The following is a 20,764-nucleotide window of genomic DNA, read 5'->3' as shown; positions in this document are numbered from 1 at the left end:
AGCTGGTGTTACTTAAGGAGGCATTAGCCCACTGCTCCACCAAGGCTCTTAGTGGTGATACCACTTCCATCCTATTATCTATGACCAGTCTGCTTACATACTCAATTTATTTCTACTTAGGCCTTCTATATTTAGTTGCAAAATGTGGATTTGTGATCCAATAACTTTTGTAAATAAATTCTTAAAAGAACTGTTTTAAGACCATCATAAGGCTCTCACTGATGACTCATACCTGACCTATCACAAGACCCTCACTTGACACACGCACACCTGAAGCCCTTATAAACAGAACACTGACACTGACATTCTCTAAACCCCACTGAAGATGTTATTTAGCCTGATAATGAAACGTTCGGAAACCAACCCACAAGCTCGGAGAATGAACCATCATCCTTGTGTGTATGTACACACACACACACACACACACACACACACACACACAAATTTGCTGATACTTTATTTGAACTTATATTTATATATCAGTGATTGCATGATCTCTGTAGATGCCATACACTAAATAAATGATGCATTTATTTTTGTGCTTTATTAAAATGGCTCTTTGTTTTTTTATAAAAAGAGTGGGTTTTTTAAACATTTTTTTAAACTGACTTCATTATTATATAATCCATTCCTACCAAGTAAGCATGACAGCCATACTATTCTGAGATATGGCTGGCTAATATACACCATTTGGTTTACTGAGCCACAAGTTTCTGACGGAATCTTCTTCCCGTCACTTCAGCTTCCTGTCAATGCTTTCTTGCAAGCGCACTATAAGCAGTCAAAATGGGAGGATCAATCCATAGGTTCTGTAATGAATACAGTTTACATATAGATGGGGAAGGTACATTTTACCAGCTCATTGACTCACAGATTAATTTCCTTCTGGCTTACCTAGATTTTGATCACCTCCATTTATTTTTTTCTCATTTTTGTTCTATTCAACTTTCCACTTATTGGGCAGGCTTCACTCAGATAATTTATTATTACGGACATGAGAAAAGAATAACAAACCTGGAACTGCCCACTCTAAGCCTCAAACCACACATATAGCTGTCCCACAGTTGAGATCTTCTGTCTCTTTCTTCTGCCTAAGACATTCAGCGTCAAATTAAAAGTCCCGAACTCAAATATGTTTTCTCAGGGAAAAAAAGCACTGGCCTGGCTATATGGTCTTAAATTAAACATCTACCCTGCAAAACATGTTCCCAGAGTAAATAAAATTGTCAAAATATCCAAATAACAAATAGGGATTTTTCAGGTGTCTCCATTTCTTTAGCAATAACACTTAGACTTATATACTGCTTCACACAGCTTTATAGCCCTCTCTAAGTGGTTTATAGACTATTGCTCCCAACAATCTGGGTCCTCATTTTGCCAACCTTGGAAGGATGAAAGGCTGAGTCAACCTTGAGCCGGTCAGTATTGAACTCCTGGCAATCAGCAGAGTTAGGCTGCAATACTGCATTCTAACCACTGCACCACCACAGCTCTTCAGATAAGTCTATTACACACTTTGGATCATTTTGGACTTAAAGTCACATCTGCCACTGGCATTTTCTTGAATTCATTCTACCCCTTAAATTCTTGTGTAAGATTTTGATCTGGTGAAGAGATGAAACTTGATATACTTGGGTTAATCCTTAAAGAAAACATGTTTGTTTGCTACTAATTTCTTGAAAGCAGTTTTTATCTCTTCGTTCCTCAAGCTGTAAATGATGGGGTTCAAGCTTTAGGTGACTACTGTGTAGAGCAGGGCAAGGAACCTTTTATCATCCACAGAAGACGATGAGTTGGGATGAATGTAGGTAACCATGACGGTTCCAAAGAAAATGAAGACAACAGTGAGATGCGAGGAACAAATGGAAAAGGCTTTGCACCTGTTCTTGGCTGCTGGCATCATGAGGATAGCAGATATGATGAAGATGTGAGAAAAGAGGATGAAGACAAAGGGAATAAGGACAAATATCACAGTGAGTATTGCATTGGCCACTTCATTTTTATGGGTATTGGCGGAAGTCAGTTTGAGAACAGGCATAAGATCACAGAAGAAATGGCTGATTTTATTCAACCCACAGAAGGGAAGAGTAAAGATTGAAACTGAATGCCCCAACCCCAAAAAAGTACCAATGGTCCATGAGGCAGGAGCTAGCTTAGCACATATCCTGTAGTTCATGATATATGGGTATTGCAAGGGATTGCAAATGGCAACATAGTGGTCATATGCCATAGCACAAAGAAGAAAACACTCAGTGATACCGAAGTGAATAAAGAAACATAACTGACACCCACAACCCCAAAACGATATGGTATGATTGCCTGATAACAAGGTCCCTAGCAACTTTAAGCTTATGACGAGGAGTAGCTGATTTCCAAAAAAGACAAGTGCGAAACAAAGATGTACATAGAAGTATGAAGGTGAGGACTAGCAACGGTGAGGACAAAAACCAGCCCGTTGCCCATCATGTAGAATATTAGAACCAGACAAAAGAGAATTCCTTGCAGAGACGGGAAATCTGAGAAGCCCAGCAAGACAAACTCAATGATGCAGGACTGGTTGTCATTTTACATGGTATCCTTCAGATCAAAGCCTGAGAACAAAATGAAATAATTAAATAAAAAATAATAATAAACAATTTATGCAGGCATTTTGTATCAGCCAACTTCAAAGACTATGAAGGAGCCTTTAAAATCATTTGACTCCTTGAGGATCAGAAATTGCAGAGAGACAAAGGGACTTTTTTCTTTAACAAGATCTCCTGACAGAAGCCCGAAGATTCGTTCTGGGGATTTGGTAAAGGAATATCAGAGGACAACCTGGACCTTGGGGAGCATTAATTAGAGCAGGGTTAGGAAACTCAATGGCCTGCGATGCTGAATATTTTGGTTTCAATTTGCAGGACTTTCTAACCATTTCCCCTCTTGACTGAGTTTTATAGGAAGTGTAGTCCAGTGCCAATGATGGAATAACTTATATTGTCCCTGACCATTGAGCAGCCAACACAGTATAAATACTAAAAACAACACCAATTAAAAGAAATTGAGGCTGCCTACAACACAATATAAAAACCCTACAGATGAGGATCTTTGAGAATCCTGCCCCTAGGAATGAGGGAAGAAACAGGTTTTCAAGGCCTTCAGGAAGGCCAAGAAATTATTTCCTCTGGTCCAAGTTGTCCTCTGGTACTCTTTTACCAAATCCCCAGGAGGAGCTTTGGGGTGTCTGTCATGATACTTGTTAGAGAATAATGTCCTCCAGTTTCTCTGGAGTTTTGGCTCCCCCTAGGAGACCAGTCTTTGAGGTCGGTTTATGTAAACAGCCTCCGTAACACTAAACATTTATTTTTCCAGAAGAAAGATTATATGAAGATTTTTCTACGGCAGAGGAATCATCAGGACTTTCAGCGAATATTACAGAATTCCAGGCTTTCCTTAAGAAGTGTCGTCCTTCTCTAAAAAACAATCAGAAAGGGATCGACAAAGTAAGATCATGTTTTATAGTTTGGTTCCTCACGTTAGGCAACTTCATGAGAAGATGTTTTATTTTCAAAGGATATCCAGTGGAACATTAAGAGAGTTTTATTGTCAGCTTTTCACTAATGCTTTAACATTTAAATCTTTTGAGCCTGTACTTCTTGATGCTCTGTCTAGATAAAAAAAAAGGCCATCTAGGAATGGCTGATTATTGGTGGTATGTAATGGAGCCAAATTCCATCTAATGGGAAATTAACTTTCCTTTGATTTAAGTCACTTTTCTCCAATCCTTCCCCTACATTTTTTTCTTCCATTCAATTCTGTCTGATTTCCAGAAATTGCCTGGACATGTACCTTTGGTTTTCTTGGCAAGGTTTTCCAGAAATGTTTGTATTTTATTCTTGCCCTGTGAACCGCCCTGAGTCCTCAGGGAGAAGGGCGGTATAGAAATATTATTAAATTAAATTTAAAAAAAAATAAATTTTGCCCTTGTGTTTTTCCACGGGCTGAGAGAAAATGATTGGCCCAAGGTCACCCAGCTGTCTTTATCCCTTGGGTTGGACTAGAATTCCCAGTCTCCCAGTCTCTACCCTAATGCCTAAATCACTCGTATTTTTTATTTCCTAGCTGGAATATTAATGCAAAATTTCAGATGTAGAAGGGATGTATTTCAAAGGATATATGTAAAAGTGCTTGTAATTGTTATTGAATTTTCATGATTTGTAGAATCCCAGAAACAGTAACAGAAATTACTACATGCAGAGCAACCAATTAAAACACATCCACACTTCAGTTCTGAGTTCTGAGAAAAAGATCCTAAAGTGACTGTGTGATTCACTAAGATAACATAATCACAAATAAATTCACAGGTCATTTTAAATTAAAATTGCAGCCTTTCTTTCCTATTTCCAAGGATTTAATCCAAATTACTGAGTACATACAAATGAAAAACATATACGCGTCTAGTTTGAGAACGCTATATAAAATTTAATAATTTTTCAGAAGAATTGTTTAATTCTTATTTTATGTTCCTTTTCTGTTTTCAGACTTCTATGTGTATGATATCATGAAAAAGGACAACCAGTCCTGTTTGAATGAGTTTATCCTTCTTGGCTTCTCAGATTTTAAGTCTATGAAAGAACTTCTGTTTTGTCTGCTTCTAATATTCTACCTGATGGCCTTGATGGGCAACAGCCTGGTTTTGATCCTCACCATTGCCAATCCCACACTCCACACCCCAATGTACTTCTTCCTGTGGAACTTGTCCTTTTTGGAAATTGGCTACACCTCCACCATCAGCCCAAAGATGCTAGTAAATTTGTTATCAGACAATCAGACTATATTGTTTTGGGGCTGTGGATGTCAAATGTGCTTCTTCCTTCTTTTCAGTGTCACTGAGTGTTGTCTTCTTTGTGCTATGGCGTATGACCGTTATGTTGCCATTTGCAAACCCTTGCAATACCCTTGTATCATGAATGACAAGAAATGTGCCAACCTAGCTGCCATCTCATGGACCCTTGGTGCTTTTGTGAGTTTGGGACAATCTATTTCAATCTTCACTCTTCCCTTCTGTGGGTCAAACAGAATCAGCCATTTCTTTTGTGATATTATGCCTGTTCTGAGACTGACTTCTATCAATACCTACAAAAATGAAGTGGCCAATGCCACACTAACTGTGGTATTTGTCCTGGTACCCCTTTTGTTCATCCTCTTTACTTACCTCCTCATTGTCTCCACTATTCTCACAATGCCAGTGGCCACGAACAGGCACAAAGCATTTTCCACTTGTTCCTCACATCTCATTGTTGTTTTCATTTTCTTTGGAACCATCATTATTACTTACATTCATCCCAATTCAGCATCTTCTGAGGATGATAACAGGTTCCTTGCCCTTCTCTACACGGTAGTGACCCCAAGCTTGAACCCCATCATTTACAGCTTGAGGAATAAAGAGATAAAAGCTGCTTTCAAAACATCAGTAGCAAGGAAATGGGTCTTTTAAAGGTAACAATCCAATATAATAATCCAATAATAATTGACATGATCCCATTATATCAGTCAGTTTCATCTTTTTGAGAAATCACCATCTCATCCAAACATTTATGCAATAGAAGGAACTCTAGAAATGCCAGTGGCTACTATTAGCGTTTATTCTAGAATGACTCAGATCTGGGGATATATTTATTTAAAGACAGGAAGACACCTGAATATGAATAGCTGTAGCATTTAGACATATGCTGCTTCATAGTTTTTTTTACAGCAGTCTCTAAAATATTTACATTGTCAGTATATTGCCCCCAACCATCTGGATTCTAATTTTACTGAACTTGGAAGGATGGAGCTGAGTCAACTTTGAGCTTGTTAGGATCGAACTCCTAGCAGTGGGCAGAGTTAGCCTGCAATACTATATTCTAACCATCATGTTGCCAAGGCTCTTGAAAGGAAAGCTAAATTTATTATAATGATTGAATGCAAGAAAAGTGTTGACTGGCTGTTTTCTTGGAACAGTGATGTCAAAATCAGGTAGAAACAGGAGCCATAAGGATCCCCACAAGGGATATAGTGACTTAAACCATATATGCTTATAAATCTCTTTGATTATTATTATTGAATCAACATAACAATCACATAGGAAGTAGATGTAACTAAAACATAGAAATAAACATTATTATGAATGTGACAATTTGTTGTTAATATGTGCATTTAAATATATTTGCATATATACAGTATGCATGCGTGCGCACACACAGACACACACATTTATTTATTTATTTTACCCCCCAATCCCCTCAATGCTTCCTCCCAATTTAACACCAAATTATTGGGCAAACCATCTCCACATCCAATATTCCCACTTATCTTTTCTCTATAATATTCCGTCTAATTTCTGATATCCTATGTCAGAAAAAGAAAAAAAAATCTCTTGTGCGGTTTTCCACAATTCAAGTATAAATTAGTGCACTACAATACAAGAATTTGAGTAAATTGCAAATATGTATAATAGCAATGTTAGAATATTTATGTATTAATAAAATAATAATTATGTATTTAATAAAATAATAATAAATAAAATAAAATAAACCTTGTGCCTCACAGTTAGGGTGGCATTGGCCACTTCATTTTTGTGAGTATTAATGGAAGTCAGTTTCAGAACAGGCATAAGATCACAGAAGAAGTGACTGATTCTGTTTGACCCACAAAAGGGAAGGGTGAATATTGAAATAGATTCCCCTAAGCACACGGAAATTCCAAAAACCCATGAGATGACAGCTAGTTTAGCACATTTCTTGTAGTTCATGATACAATTTGTTATCAGAGAACCAGAATATATCCTTTTGGGGCTGTGAATGTCAAATGAGTTTCTTCATTCTCTTTGGTATTACTGAGTGTTGTCTTCTTTGTGTTATGGCATATGACCGCTATGTTGCCATTTGTAAACCCTTGCAATACTCATATATCATAAACCTCAGGAAATGTGCTAAGCTTGCTGCTGCATCATGGGCCATTGGTGTTTCTGTCTGTCTGGGGCATTCAATTTCAATCTTCACCCTTCCCTTTTGTGGGTCAAATAGAATCAGCCATTTCTTCTGTGACATTATGCCTGTTCTGAGACTGGCTTCCACCAATACTTACAGAAATGAGGTGGCCATTGTCACAATAACAGTTCTAATTATTCTGGTACCTCTTTTGCTCATCCTTCTTTCCTACATCCTCATAATTTCCACTATTCTCACAATGCCACTGGCCAAAAACAGACGCAAAGCATTTTCCACTTGTTCCTCGCATCTCACCGTGGTCTGCATTTTCTACGGAACTTGCATTGTTACCTACATTCGTCCCAACTCAGAATATTCCATGGACAGTAGCAGATTCCTTGCCCTATTCTACACAGTGGTGACCCCAAGCCTGAACCCCATAATTTACAGCTTGAGGAATAAAGAGATAAAAGCTGCTTTCATGAAATCTATAGCAAGGAAACAGATGTTCTCAATAGGATAATTGAAGTAGATCCATAGGCTTGATGTCTTCAACACAATGTAGTTGTCATGCACAAATTTATGTGGGAGAATGGACGCCAGGGGATACTAGAGGCATAAAAAGGTAAAGGTAAAGGTTCCCCCGCACATGCGTGCTAGTCGTTTCCAACTCTAGGGGCCGGTGCTCATCTCCGTTTCAAAGCCGAAGAGCCAGCGCTTGTCCGAGGACGTCTCCATGGTCATGTGGCCGGCATGACTAGACGCCAAAGGCGCACAGAGCGCTGTTACCTTCCCACTGTAGTGGTCCCTATTTTTCTACTTGCATTTTTACGTGCTTTCGAACTGCTAGGTTGGCAGAAGCTGGGACGTGTAAAAGGCGCTCACTCTGTTACGCGGCACTCGGGATTCGACCCGCCAAACTGCCGACCTTCTGATCGACAAGCTCAGCATCCTAACCCACTGAGCCACCGCGTCCCTAGACTAGAGGCATATTTCACCCTTTATAGAAGAATGACCCAGAAGTGTGACAGATTTATTTAAAACAAGGAGAGAACCCTGAAAAGGTAACCTAAGTCCATTATTCTGGTACAATGGAAGGAGATAAAAGATGCTTTCAAGAAATCAGTAGCAATCATAGTGTGACTATGAAGCAGTGGGGAAGACTCCTAAAATAGTTGGAGGTTTTTGAAAAAAAAAGAAGGCAATATTCCACGAACACAATTTCTGTATTGTTGTTGTTGTTGTTAGCTGCGAAGTCATGTCCGACTCATTGCAACCCTATGGACAGCGTTCCTCCAGGCCTTCCTGTCCTCCTGTCCTGTATAGGGAGTTACAATCTTTTGCTTTTCCAGACCTCTGCTTACCTTGTGTTATCTTCTCCTTCTCCAATTCGTTGGTCTTCTTAAAGTTTTATAACAGAATAACAGAGTTGGAAAGGCCATTGGAGGTCTTCTAGTCTAACCCCCAACTCGAGCCGGAGACCCCATACCATTTCAGACGAATGGCTGTCAAATCTCTTCATAAAAACCTGCAGTGATGGAGCATCTAATGCCTGAGTTGATAATTAGTTACTCTGGAAAAGAGTAAAAGTATCTCTTTTGTAGAAAGGATTGTTGTGTAATTTGAAACCATATAGCTGTGCCAATGCTTTATTTTCTTTGAGAAGATGTATTTGGCTTTAGGAGCTTCTAACTTGAACTGTAGAAAGATTTACAGCTTTCACACAAAGGGAGGTAAAAGAGTATCAGACAGTACATATACAACTGAGCACTGATTTCAGAGACGGTGCCACCTAGGAACTGTAGTCTATTTTTGTTTTTGTTTTGTTAAATATTCCCTGATATATTAGTCTTATTATAATTGCAACTAACTAACTAAACTAATTCTGTTCTTATTAAAAAGTTCTGTAATCCATTTGGGCATTGATATGATATCAGTGTTTTGTTATCCTTATTGAAATATTTCTTATTCTCATTCTTCACAGACAAACCTATTGAAACTCTGATTTAATATCTACAGATGGTGTAGTTATAACTCGGGTGGCCTAATAAACTATGCAAGGAGGTTGCCAGTTATGTTTCCTCTTCTACCACTGGATGCAGAAATCCAGATCATCCTCTGGATATTCCCCAAATGTCATTCCAGAACCGACCTCAGCCATAGTGGTATTGACTGACAAATTATATGAGAACTGTAAACTTTTAACATAAAAATAGTCCCTTATATATTGAGGTATGTTCATTTCAGAGAAGTAATCCTTATGGTGCTCTGAATAAATGCTGTTTCTGTTTTCATTAAAGATTTACTAATGATAATGGGAAGGAGAATTGCTAGATTTTTGTATAGAATAGAACAGAATAGAATAGAATAGAATAAAGCTGGAAGGGACCTGGGAGATCTTCTAGTCCAGCTCCCTGCTTAATCAGGAGAACCTATACCATTTCAGACAAGTGATTGTCTAGTCTCTTCTTAAAAATCTCCAGTGATGGAGCGCCCACGATTTTTGAAGCCAAACTGTTCCACTGGTTAATCGTCCTCACTGTTAGGAAGTTTCTCCTTAATTCCAGGTTGCTTCTCTCCTCGATTAGTTTTCATCCACTGTTTCTTGTCTTGCCTTCTGGTGCTTTGGAGAATAATTTGACCCCTTAATTTTTGTGGCAGCCGCTCAAATACTGGAAAACTGCTATCATCTCACTCCTATTTCTTCTTTTCTTTAGACTAGCCAAACCCAAGTCCTGCAGCCATTCTTTGTATGTTTTAGTCTCCAGGCCTTTAAATCATCTTAGTTCCTCTTCTCTGATTTTTTTTCCAAAGTCTCAAACAAAGTTATGAAAAACAAAGTTTTTTTTAACCATTTAGTTCTCTGGAGAGAACAGCAGATAATTCCTGAAATTTTGCTTTGATGGAAATAGATGGTGGTGACCCCAAGTTTAAATCCCATCATTTACAGCTTGAGGAATAAAGAGATAAAAACTGCTCTCATGAAATCTATAGCAAGGAAACAGATGGTCTTTACTGAATAAATGTATTATATCCACAGATTTGTTCTCTTCAACATGCCTATGCTATCAACATACCTATGAGGAATAATGGATATATTAGTGGCATGTTTTACCCTTTACAGCAGAATGATCCAGACAGATTTATTTAAAACAAGGAGAGAGCCCTGGAAGTTAACCTTAGTTCTTTATTCTGATAGAATTCAGATAAAGGTTAGCTGTCCATTTATTGAAAAGGAAAGCTGCTAGCCTGCTCAGAAAGTCTAAAGAAAAGGGTGGAAAAAGGAAGGAGATAAAAGATGCTTTCAAGAAGTCAGTACAGTCAGGGTGTGAGAATGAAACAATGGGGAGTCAGTTGGGAATTTGAAAATCAAAAAGGTAATATTCTATGAACACAATTTCTATGTAGGGAGTTACAATCTTTTGCTTTCCCAGACCTCTGCACACCTCGTGCTATCTTCTTCTCCTCCAAGTTTACCAACATTCCTTGGTCTTTGCAAAGTTTTATACCAGAATAACAGAGTTTGAAGGGACTTTGAAGGGACTTTGAAGGTCTTCTAGTCCAATTCCCAGCTCAGGCAGAAGACCTCATACCATTTCAAAAAAGTGGTTGTCCAATCTCTTCTTAAAAACCGCCAGTGGTGGAGCACCCAGTGCCTGAGCTGATAGAAAGTTAGAAAGGATAGTTGTGTTATTTGAAACCATAAAATTGTGCCAGTGCTTTTTTTTTCTGGGAAGATGTATTTGGCTTAGTAGCTTCTAACTTGAGGTGTAGAAACAGGCATGTGAGATTTACTACTTTCATATCTAGACCGGGATGCCCTGTGTACGGTCACTCATGCGCTCGTGACCTCTCGTCTGGACTACTGCAACGCTCTCTACATGGGGCTTCCCTTGAAGACCACTCGGAGGCTCCAGCTGGTACAGAATGCAGCCGCGAGAGTTGTCTTGGGAGTTTCCCGGTACTTCCATGTTACACCTTTGCTCCGCGAGCTGCATTGGCTACCAGTTGTCTTCTGGGTGAGATTCAAGGTTTTGGTAATGGCTTTCAAGGCCCTACATGGCATGGGTCCAGAGTACCTTGGGGATCACCTGCTGCCGGCGTCAACTTCCCTCTGCCCTGTGCGTTCCCACAGAGAGGGCCTCCTCAGGGTGCCACCAGTCAGAGAATGTCGGCTGGTGGCCCCCAGGGGAGGGCCTTCTCTGTGGGCGCCCCGGCTTTATGGAATCAGCTGCCGGTTGAGCTCCGGATGGCACCTGACCTTCGCTCCTTCCGACGCGGTCTGAAGACCTATCTATTTGAACAAGCCGGCCTGGCCTGATGGGGGATGTGTTGGGGTTTTTATTGTGGATTTTATATTATTCTATTGTTTTAGCTTTTATTTAATTCTTTTTTTAATTTTTGTAATCTGTATTTTTATATGCGCCCTGTTCACCGCCCTGAGTCCTTTAATTAAATTAAATTAAATTAAATTAAAAGGGAAATAAAGGAATATCAGACAGTATTATTTATTCAAGTATATATACAACTGAGCACTGAATTCAGAGATGGTACCACATAGGAACTTTAGACTAATTTTGATTTTTTTAAAAATATTCCTGCATATATCTCTCTTATTAGAATGGCAACAACAATAAATTAACTCTCTTCTTTCTTATTAAAAGTCCTTGTATCCATTTATCATTTATATGAGATCAATGTTTTGTTATCCAGTATTAAAATATTTTTTATTCTCATTCTTCACTGAAAAACCTATTGAATCCCTGATTTAACATCCGCAGACGGAGTAGTTATAACTTGAATGACATAACAACTATGCAAGGAAGTAGCTACTTAGATCTCCCCTTCTGCCACTGGATGCAGAAATCCAGAATTTCCTCTGGATATTCTCCAAATATTATTTCAGTTTCAACAAGAGGGTTGACAAAGTATATAAAAAAGGTAAAAACAACATAAAAACAGTCCCTTATCAATATGTGGGCTGGGAATCTGGGCTAGATGGAGCAATTGGTAAATTTCAGTATCAGTAAAATCATTAATAAATGATACTCTCATCTAGATTCTGTGTGAACTATCCAATTTCTACTAAGTTGATAAAACTACTATTATAGGAATAGTAATATGCACTTTTGAAACTATAAAAGCCAGGACTGTTTTGTTTATCATTTCAATTTTTACATCTGCCCAATCATATGAGATACTAGGTGAATCACCAGAGTTGACCCAACAATGTAAATATTTAATTATGAACAAATTATACTTTTTGAGATCCACATCAGGTGGTATGGCAGAAATGGGAAAAGAATTAAAATAAAATTGAACTTTCTGGAGCTCAAGGAAGAGGAAAGGTATTAAAATCAACCCAAAGATTTTCCATGCAGTTGTTGATTCCATGGCAAGAAGTTTAGGCACAATATTTATAATGCCATTGTAGTCATCTTTTGAACTAAATTCCCTATAAAGGTAAAGGTAAAGGTTCCCCCGCACATGTGTGCTAGTCGTTTCCGACTCTAGGGGCTGGTGCTCATCTCCATTTCAAAGCCGAAGAGCCAACGCTTGTCCGAGGATATCTCTGTGGTCATGCGGCCGGCATGACTTAGACGCCAAAGGCGCACGGAGCGCTGTTACCTTCCCACCGTAGTGGTCCCTATTTTTCTACTTGCATTTTTACGTGCTTTCGAACTGCTAGGTTGGCAGAAGCTGGGACGAGTAACAGGCGCTCACTCTGTTACACGGCATTCAGGATTCAACCCGCCAAACTGCCGACCTTCTGATCGACAAGCTCAGTGTCCTAACCCACTGAGCCACCGTGTCCCTTTTAAATTCCCTATATGAGTGAGTTAGCTTGGCAAATGGTTAGGGAGTCATGGAAATTATAAATGAAAATATCCAGTATCTGGAGCCACTGTGTTTCCCAACTCAGCTGTAGGGAATGCTTCTCCTTAGGTCCAGGTTGTCTTTTGGTATTAATTTACCTGATTCCCAGAATGAATCCTTGGACCTTTCCTGAGACTTTATTAGAGAAAAAGTCATCTAGTCTCTCTGGAATTTTGGAACCTCTAGGAGTCCAGGGACTTCTCCAGACTTGTTAATTCAGCTCCTCTAAACAGCCTCCAGTATATCATTTTTTTCCTGAGGAAGGAATGTACAAAGACTCATCTAAGGAAGGGGAATTTTCAAGACCTTGAATTACCAATGAATATTACAGCAAGAAGAAATATTCCAGCTCTATAAAAAACCACCAGAAAAACATTCACAAAGTAAGATTAATATCTCATAATTTACCAAGGTCAGATTTAGTGGGATAGTTCCTGCAGATATGCAACTTCATGAAAGGGAGTTTTATTTTTGAATGATAGTCTGAGGAATACTCAGAGAATTTTATTGTCAGCAACATAGTTATAACACGTTTTTAATTCAAGGAAATACAATAAAAATTGAGTTCATTCTTATAATGGCCAGAATCTCTGAATTAAATAAACAAAGATGTGTCCTATTGAAATCAAGTCTGTGCCCTAAACTCAAGAGGCCCATATTTAAATTCTGAGCACTGAAAATTCTGACAAATCAGTTTTTAAAAAATGTGAGAATGATTGCGTATTTCATGAAAGTGGTATAATTACAAAAAATATGTAGGACACTAAATTAAAATTTTCCAATTTTCGAGAACTTGATCCAATTCACCACTTTTGAGTAAATGTGATGGATGTAGGATATAAGTATGTAGTATGAAAAGGCTATTAATTGTTAATAACTGCTAAAATCGATTCATCAAATAGGTGCCATCAAGTCAGTGTTGACTGTAAATTGTCTGCATGATGATCTGTCTCTAATCTGGTCCTTCAGGTTTTCTAAGGATGCATCTATTGCCACTGCAACTTAGTCCGTATAACTTGCTGGTTGTTTTTCTCTTCTCTTTCCTTCCACCTTTCTCAGCAATAAAGTTTTTCCAGACACCTAGCTTTTTTCATAATATGTCCAAAGTAAAGAAACACTGATAACATTGGCAAAAAACTTCGGACATTCTATAGACTTGTAAGACTGGCAGAAACTATGGGATAAAAATATCAGATTGACTAAAGCAGTCTCATATAAGGAAAACTTGTATAAAATGTTTTATAGATGGCATATGACACCAGTAAGATTAGCGAAAATGTTTAAAAATACTTCAAATAATTGTTGGAAATGTAAACAAAGACCAGGTACTTACTATCATATCTGGTGGACATGCCCTAAAGCAAAAAAGTTTTGGGTTAAGATATATATATATATATATATATATGGTTGGAAAAGATGACTAAAAGACAGATAGAATTTAAGCCAGAATTGTTTTTGTTAGGAATATTAGGATCTAATTATAAGAAGGAGAATGAATATTTAATATTGCATGTATTGACAGCAGTGAGAATAGCATTTGCCCAATACTGGAAAAATGAAAACTTACCAACTGAAGAGGTTTTAATTAAGTAAATCTTAGAATGTGCAGAAATGGATAGACTGACGTTAGAGATTAAAGAGAAAGAAGATTCAGTTTATTATAGAACATGGGATAATTTTTACCAATGGTTAGGAAAACGAACTAGTGAGAAATGAATGTGATATGTTATTTTGAATATATATTAGTAAGAAGGACTATTGATTAACTGATACTGTTTTTGATTATTGTTTATTACATTCTCTACAGTTATTTATTACTATACTAACTATTGTTAATTGAACATATGTACCCAGACAATAGCCTGTTTGCTAAAGAATGAAAGTTTTATTGGGGAACAACCACAATGTTGATCCCAACCCTGTCCTAATCCCAATCCCAACCCCAATCCTGATCCCAACCCCACCCTAAACCCTAATCCCTAACCCGATCCTATTTATCCCTAACCCTAAAAAATTCAACAAAATCCTTCAAAGTAAAATAATTTGAGTCTGATGATTTGTGTCTTAAGTGATAACTCTGGCTTGACTTGTTAGGTCCACTTGTTTATTTTCTTGGCAGTCCATGATAGCCTCAGGCATATTCTCCAAAAACCAATGTTCAGAGACTTTAATACTCTTTCCATTCTTATTTTTCAAAGCTGAAATTGCTAAGAGATGAACGTAGTTTTTAATGTTACATTCTTCTTGTTTTCTTAGATTTCAACCTGGACGATACTATGAAGAAAGACAACCAGTCCTGTTTGACTGAGATGATCTTGATAGGTTTCTCAGATTTCCAGACAAGACAAGAGCTTTTATTTTGCCTGGTTCTAATATTCTACTTCATAGCCTTGATGGGCAACAGTCTTGTTTTGATCCTCACCATTGTCAGCCCCACACTCCATACCCCAATGTATTTCTTCCTCTGGAACTTGTCCTTTTTGGAAATTGGCTACACCTCTTCCATCAGCCCAAAGATGCTAGTGGACTTATTATCAGAGAACCAGATTATATCCTTTTGGGGCTGTGGCTGTCAAATGTACTTCTTTGTTCTTTTTAGTGTCACTGAATGTTGTCTTCTTTGTGTCATGGCCTATGATCGCTACGTTGCCATTTGCAAACCTTTGCAATACCCATTTATCATGAACTACAGAGAATGTGTTAAATTTGTTGCTGCATCATGGGTCTTTGGGATTTTAATGGGTTTGGGGCAATCTGTTTCAATATTCACCCTTCCTTTCTGTGGGTTGAATAGAATCAGCCATTTCTTCTGTGATATTATGCCTGTTTTAAGACTGACTTCCACCAATACTTACAAAAATGAAGTGGCTAATGCCATACTAACCATGGTGTTTGCCCTGGTACCCCTTCTGTTTATCCTTTTTTCCTACATTCTCATCATCTCTACTATTCTCATGATTCCAGTGGCCAAGAATAGGCAGAAAGCATTTTCCACTTGTTCCTCACATCTCACTGTTGTTCTCCTGTACTATGGAACAATCACTGCTGCCTACATTCATCCCAACTCAGCAAATTATCAGGACAATAACAGGTTTCTTGCCCTGCTCTACACAGTAGTGACCCCCAGCTTGAATCCCATCATTTATAGCTTGAGGAACAAAGAATTAAAAGCTGCTTTCAAGAAATCAGTAGCAAAGTTATGGGCTTCCTTAGGTAAAAATCCACTTATATCAGTTGGTTTCATCTCTTCATATGGTGGCTGTTCTTGTGCACGTGTTTATGGGTAGAAGCAACTCTAGAAAATAACAGTAGGGAATGTCAACTTTAGAAGAACACAGAGATGGGGCTAGATTTATTCAAAAAAGGGGAGACCCATGATAGGAAACCTAAATTTATTATTTTGATTGGCAAGTTCCTTACAAGGAAGGCTGTCACTGTCATAGCAAGGTCAGGTTCAGATGAGGAGACTGACAATTAGCATCCAGTTCCAGAGTTGCTGCCTGAAAAGCTGCAGACAGAGATGGGGCCATTCAGTAGCCAGCAGGCACAGCTGCTGCTAGTCTCTGAAAATGAGGATTCATCACTTCCCAAAGCAAGGACTCACAGAGGAGAGCGAAAGCATTTTTAAGGCTCTATGCAAGAAAGGAACCTTCCCCTTCCAAAGGAGAAACATTGGGGTTGCTTCCATTTAAGAACAGCAAGGTCCAGCGTCTCTGTTGGCAACAACTGTTTGTTTACCCAGATTCTGTACTGTATGCCTTGTCTCCCAACTTGAAACCTCAGGACTTTGACTCTAGACCAGGAATGGCTTTTGAACCTTCTGCATTTGGATCCTTGAACTTTGTTTGACCAGTCTTGTGCCTCCTGTTTTGGATTAGAACCCACCTAAGTTAAACTTACTTGACTTTTGGTGACTCTGCTGTGAGCATGCATGTTGTTGAACTCATGTTTTCTTTGCCACTTGCTTATTTACTTCACAAAGTTAACATCCCTGGTGTTAAGACTAGGGCACATCCTCGCCAACAACCCAGATAAGCAGGAATTAACACTTGACAAACAATCAAGTAGAAAACAATGCCCTGATCAAGGAACTATTATGGAAAAAAACATATCTCCTCCAACACTGGCAGGGGAAGCTACTGTGTATAAATAGGGAATAAACCTCCCATTCACCAGCTTTTGTGATGTTACCTAGTTGGGTAATAAAACGTCTGCAAGCAATACCCAAGGCCAGAGAGCACCAAGGACTCCAAGCTATCTACATTCTCTTCTATTGAAGCTGGTGAACAGTTAGGCCCTTTTCACTTTCTTGTTCCAAAGGATGTAGATCAGGGGTGCCAAACTGCCAGCCCGTGGGCCGGTTGTGTCATCGGTAAGCCACACCTACCCTATTAACGGCAATGGCGAAAAAGCTCCAATACGTTGCGCGACGTAATGTGACATTGCGAGTTTGACATGTCTGATGTAGATCAGATGGTTAAACATGGGAATAATAATTCCACACAACATGCTCATCTGCTTGTTATTTACTGGATGATAGCTGATATAAGGCATCATGCATTCCTAAATGATCTAGGAAATCAAGGTAATTAGAAAAAACTGCCACACTAAGTATACTTATTCTTACAAGATAAAACACACCCCTCCCATGGGACTCTACCAACATACTTTCCTAAGGAGTGAGGGAAAACCCAGGAATTTAGGAAGGCCAATGGTGTCATTGACCATCAAAGTGGGGCTGTTCCATAGGACACACTCACTGCGCAGAAGATATGCCTTCTCTATCCCATAAAGTATCATGGCTACACAGAAGGGACTCATAGTATGCCTGTCCTGCTGGATCTGGTGGGACCAGCACAAACTACTGGAGACATTTGGTCTTATAAGTAACTTATCTCTGTGCCATGCAGGGATTAAAAGGTGATAATCAGCATTTGAACTGCACCTGAAGCTTTCTGAGCCAGACTGGTTCACAAAGTAATGGTTTTATGTGGATGTTCCTTAATGGACCAGAAAATTGCACAAAGTTTTTCTGAACTGATTGCAGCTTCTGAAGGTTTTCTGAAAGGCAGCCACGTGTAGAATCCATTATAGTAGTCCAGGGGTCTTCAAACCTGGCCGTTTTATGACTTGTGGACTTCAAATCCCAGAATTCCTGGCATGCTGGCTGAGGAATTCTGGGAGTTGAAGTCCACAAGTTGTAAAAGGACCAGGTTTGAAGACCCCTGAAGTAGTCCCTTCAAGAAGCGACTAAGGCATGAGTACTAATGAGCAATGGCTCCTAATTCAAAAATGGCCAGTAGTGGTACACAAGATGGATTTATACACAAGTTGTCCTGGCTATGGCTGCTACTTGCTATCTCTTCTTTAGGCAGAATCCCTGAATCCTATAAGTCAAAGTCATGTCATCTCTCTGAAAATACTCATCTTGTAGGACTAACTGATTTTAAAAGCAAACAGCAAGGTGTCAACATATAGCAAAAGATCTTGATCAATAACATTCTTTGAAATAAGATTGAATTAAGTCTCTTCTACAATGCTTTCATATGCAGCATTCTATATCCAAAGAATGCTGAAAAATCTCCATTGTTTTTAATTTGGTCAACAGTCATCATTTATTTGAACATTACTGTAAACAATAAAAATAAGTAACCACCATGTGCTACACATTATTTCTACATGCTTGGTTGGTAAGATCATTCCCCTATAGTCTTTTGTCTAAAAGTCATTTTTAAAATGTTTCTTTGGTTAGGAAATGGGAGTTTTATTTGCAGAGCTTTATTACTGTTTACTTCCATGTTGTTCTTTGAAGGAAGGGTGGAATGGATAATTTCTGAAATTCTGCTGTAGTGGGTAGATGATAAAGAATATTCGTCCCTTGATTATTGCAAAGAAGCAGTGGGCCCCACTTGTTATTGTTAAAAACAGATGAAAAGCTGATTAAAAAACTCTATAGATTTCTGCTTAATTTAAAGATGGAGGAAGAACAAGTCAAAGAAACATTGATAACATGGGCAAAAAATGTTGGACATAGTCAGTGCTTTTTTTGTAAAAGAAAAAGGTGCCGGAACTCACACATGTCATACAACCCGCCTTGCCTACTCTACAAAGTTCCATCCAAAAAAGGTGCCGGAACTCCGTTCTGAGCGTTCTATGAGAAAAAAAGCCCTGGACATACTGTAGAGTTTGAAGAATGGGAAAAATTATGGGACAGAAATATTAGATTAAGTAAAGCTGTATCATATAAAGAAAATTTGTATAAAATGTTTTATAGATGGCACATGACACTAGTGAGATTAGCAAAAATGTTTAAAAATACTTCAAATATTTGTTGGAAATGCAATCAAAGACCAGGTATTTATTATCATACCTGGTCCTAAAGCTAAGAGGTTCTGGCTTAAGATACAATTATTGTTGGAGAAGATAATTAAAAAACAAATAGAATTTAAACCAAAATTGTTTTTGTTAGGAATGATAGGTCCCAACTATGATAAGGAGAGCGGATATATAATATTACTTGTACTAACAGCAGCGAGAATTATGTATGCCCAATATTGGAAAAATGAAAATTTACCGACTGAAGAAGTAGTAATTAAGAAAATATTAGATTGTGCAGAAATGGATAGATTAAATTTAGAGATTAAAGAGAAAGAGCACTCAGTTTATTATAGAACTTGGAATAAATTTTATCAATGGCTAGATAAATGCATTAGAGGGAAAGGAATGTGATATGTAATTTGACTTTATTTTAGTAAGAAAAAATACTATGGATTGAAAACTTAACATTGTTTATGATAACTTACTATAACTATTATTGTTATCAATCATTAGTTTTATTATTCTTATTCATATATATCTTTACCCAGACAATATGCTGTTTGCCAAATATTGAATGTTATTGGGGGAAACCCCAACCCTCACCCCAACCTTCCCTGTACCCTAACCCTAATCCCCACCCTTTCACTCCCTTTCCCAAACCTATAAAAACCAATACATTTTTTTTAAAAAGAATAGCTTTTTAAATTTAGATGACTTCATATTATCAATAAATGCTTTTTTTGGCCAAGATCCTCTTTCAACTTCTGCTATCTTAAAAAGAGCTGTTCATGCACTTTCAAGGTTACAAAAGCCATGACTGATTGACAGAGGTTCAAGATCTGTGACAGGGCAATTCTGGGTGACTCACCAGGGTTAAAATCAACACTATGAATAATTGAAGTAGGAAGAACAAACCACACATTTTAAGATTCCCATTGTGAAGAAATATGAATGGAGTTGAAAATATATGGTGTTTCTGTAGGAAACAGGATGAGACAAATTAAAAATGATGCTCTGCCCGAAGATTTTCTATGTGGTTTTTGATCCCCGTGGTGGGACAATATAAATTATGCCACTGGTAAGTTTTATTTTTTTGGAATACAATTTCTGTATGACCAGCCACATGGCAAATGATCAGGTAGGTAAGGTAAAGGTAAAGGTTCCCCCGCACATGCGTGCTAGTCGTTTCTGACTCTAGGGGCCGGTGCTCATCTCCGTTTCATAGCCGAAGAGCCAGCGCTTGTCCGAGGACGTCTCCGTGGTCATGTGGCCGGCATGACTAGCACGGAACGCTGTTACCTTCCCACCTTAGAGGTCCCTATTTTTCTACTTGCATTTTTACGTGCTTTCGAACTGCTAGGTGGGCAGAAGCTGGGACGAGTAACAGGCGCTCACTCTGCTACGCGGCACTCGGGATTCAACCCGCCAAACTGCCGACCTTCCGATCGACAAGTTCAGCGTCCTAACCCACTGAGCCACCGTGTCCCTTCTAATGATCAGGTAACTGTAAACCAAAATATCCAGCTGAATATCTATGGAGATTCTCAGTCATCCAGGTCATAGTTATCCTAAAGAGGCCTTTTTATGAGGCAACTGGACTTCCTTGTTTTTCTTTGAAG

The 20,764-nt window shown here is 38.5% G+C and overlaps 2 protein-coding genes across 2 annotated transcripts; both read left to right on the top strand.

Moving 5' to 3' along the window:
- Positions 1-4,540: 4,540 nt before the first annotated feature.
- On the top strand, positions 4,541-5,476 carry LOC310649973 (olfactory receptor 10A4-like; the record flags this gene model as incomplete). The annotated part of the gene is made up of 1 exon (XM_083378804.1): positions 4,541-5,476. One exon carries the CDS (start codon positions 4,541-4,543, stop codon positions 5,474-5,476), a length of 936 nt encoding a protein of 311 aa, XP_083234930.1.
- Positions 5,477-15,103: 9,627 nt separating this feature from the next.
- LOC310649972 (olfactory receptor 10AG1-like) lies at positions 15,104-16,114 on the top strand (the record flags this gene model as incomplete). The annotated part of the gene is made up of 1 exon (XM_083378803.1): positions 15,104-16,114. The coding sequence occupies one exon, from the start codon at positions 15,104-15,106 to the stop codon at positions 16,112-16,114; it is 1,011 nt and encodes a 336-aa protein (XP_083234929.1).
- Between the last annotated feature and the right edge of the window lie 4,650 nt (positions 16,115-20,764).

Source organism: Vipera ursinii, assembly GCF_947247035.1.
Source record: "Vipera ursinii genome assembly, chromosome: Z".
In the NCBI taxonomy this organism is placed as follows: Eukaryota; Metazoa; Chordata; class Lepidosauria; order Squamata; family Viperidae; genus Vipera; species Vipera ursinii.
This window is presented reverse-complemented; position numbering and strand designations above follow the sequence as displayed.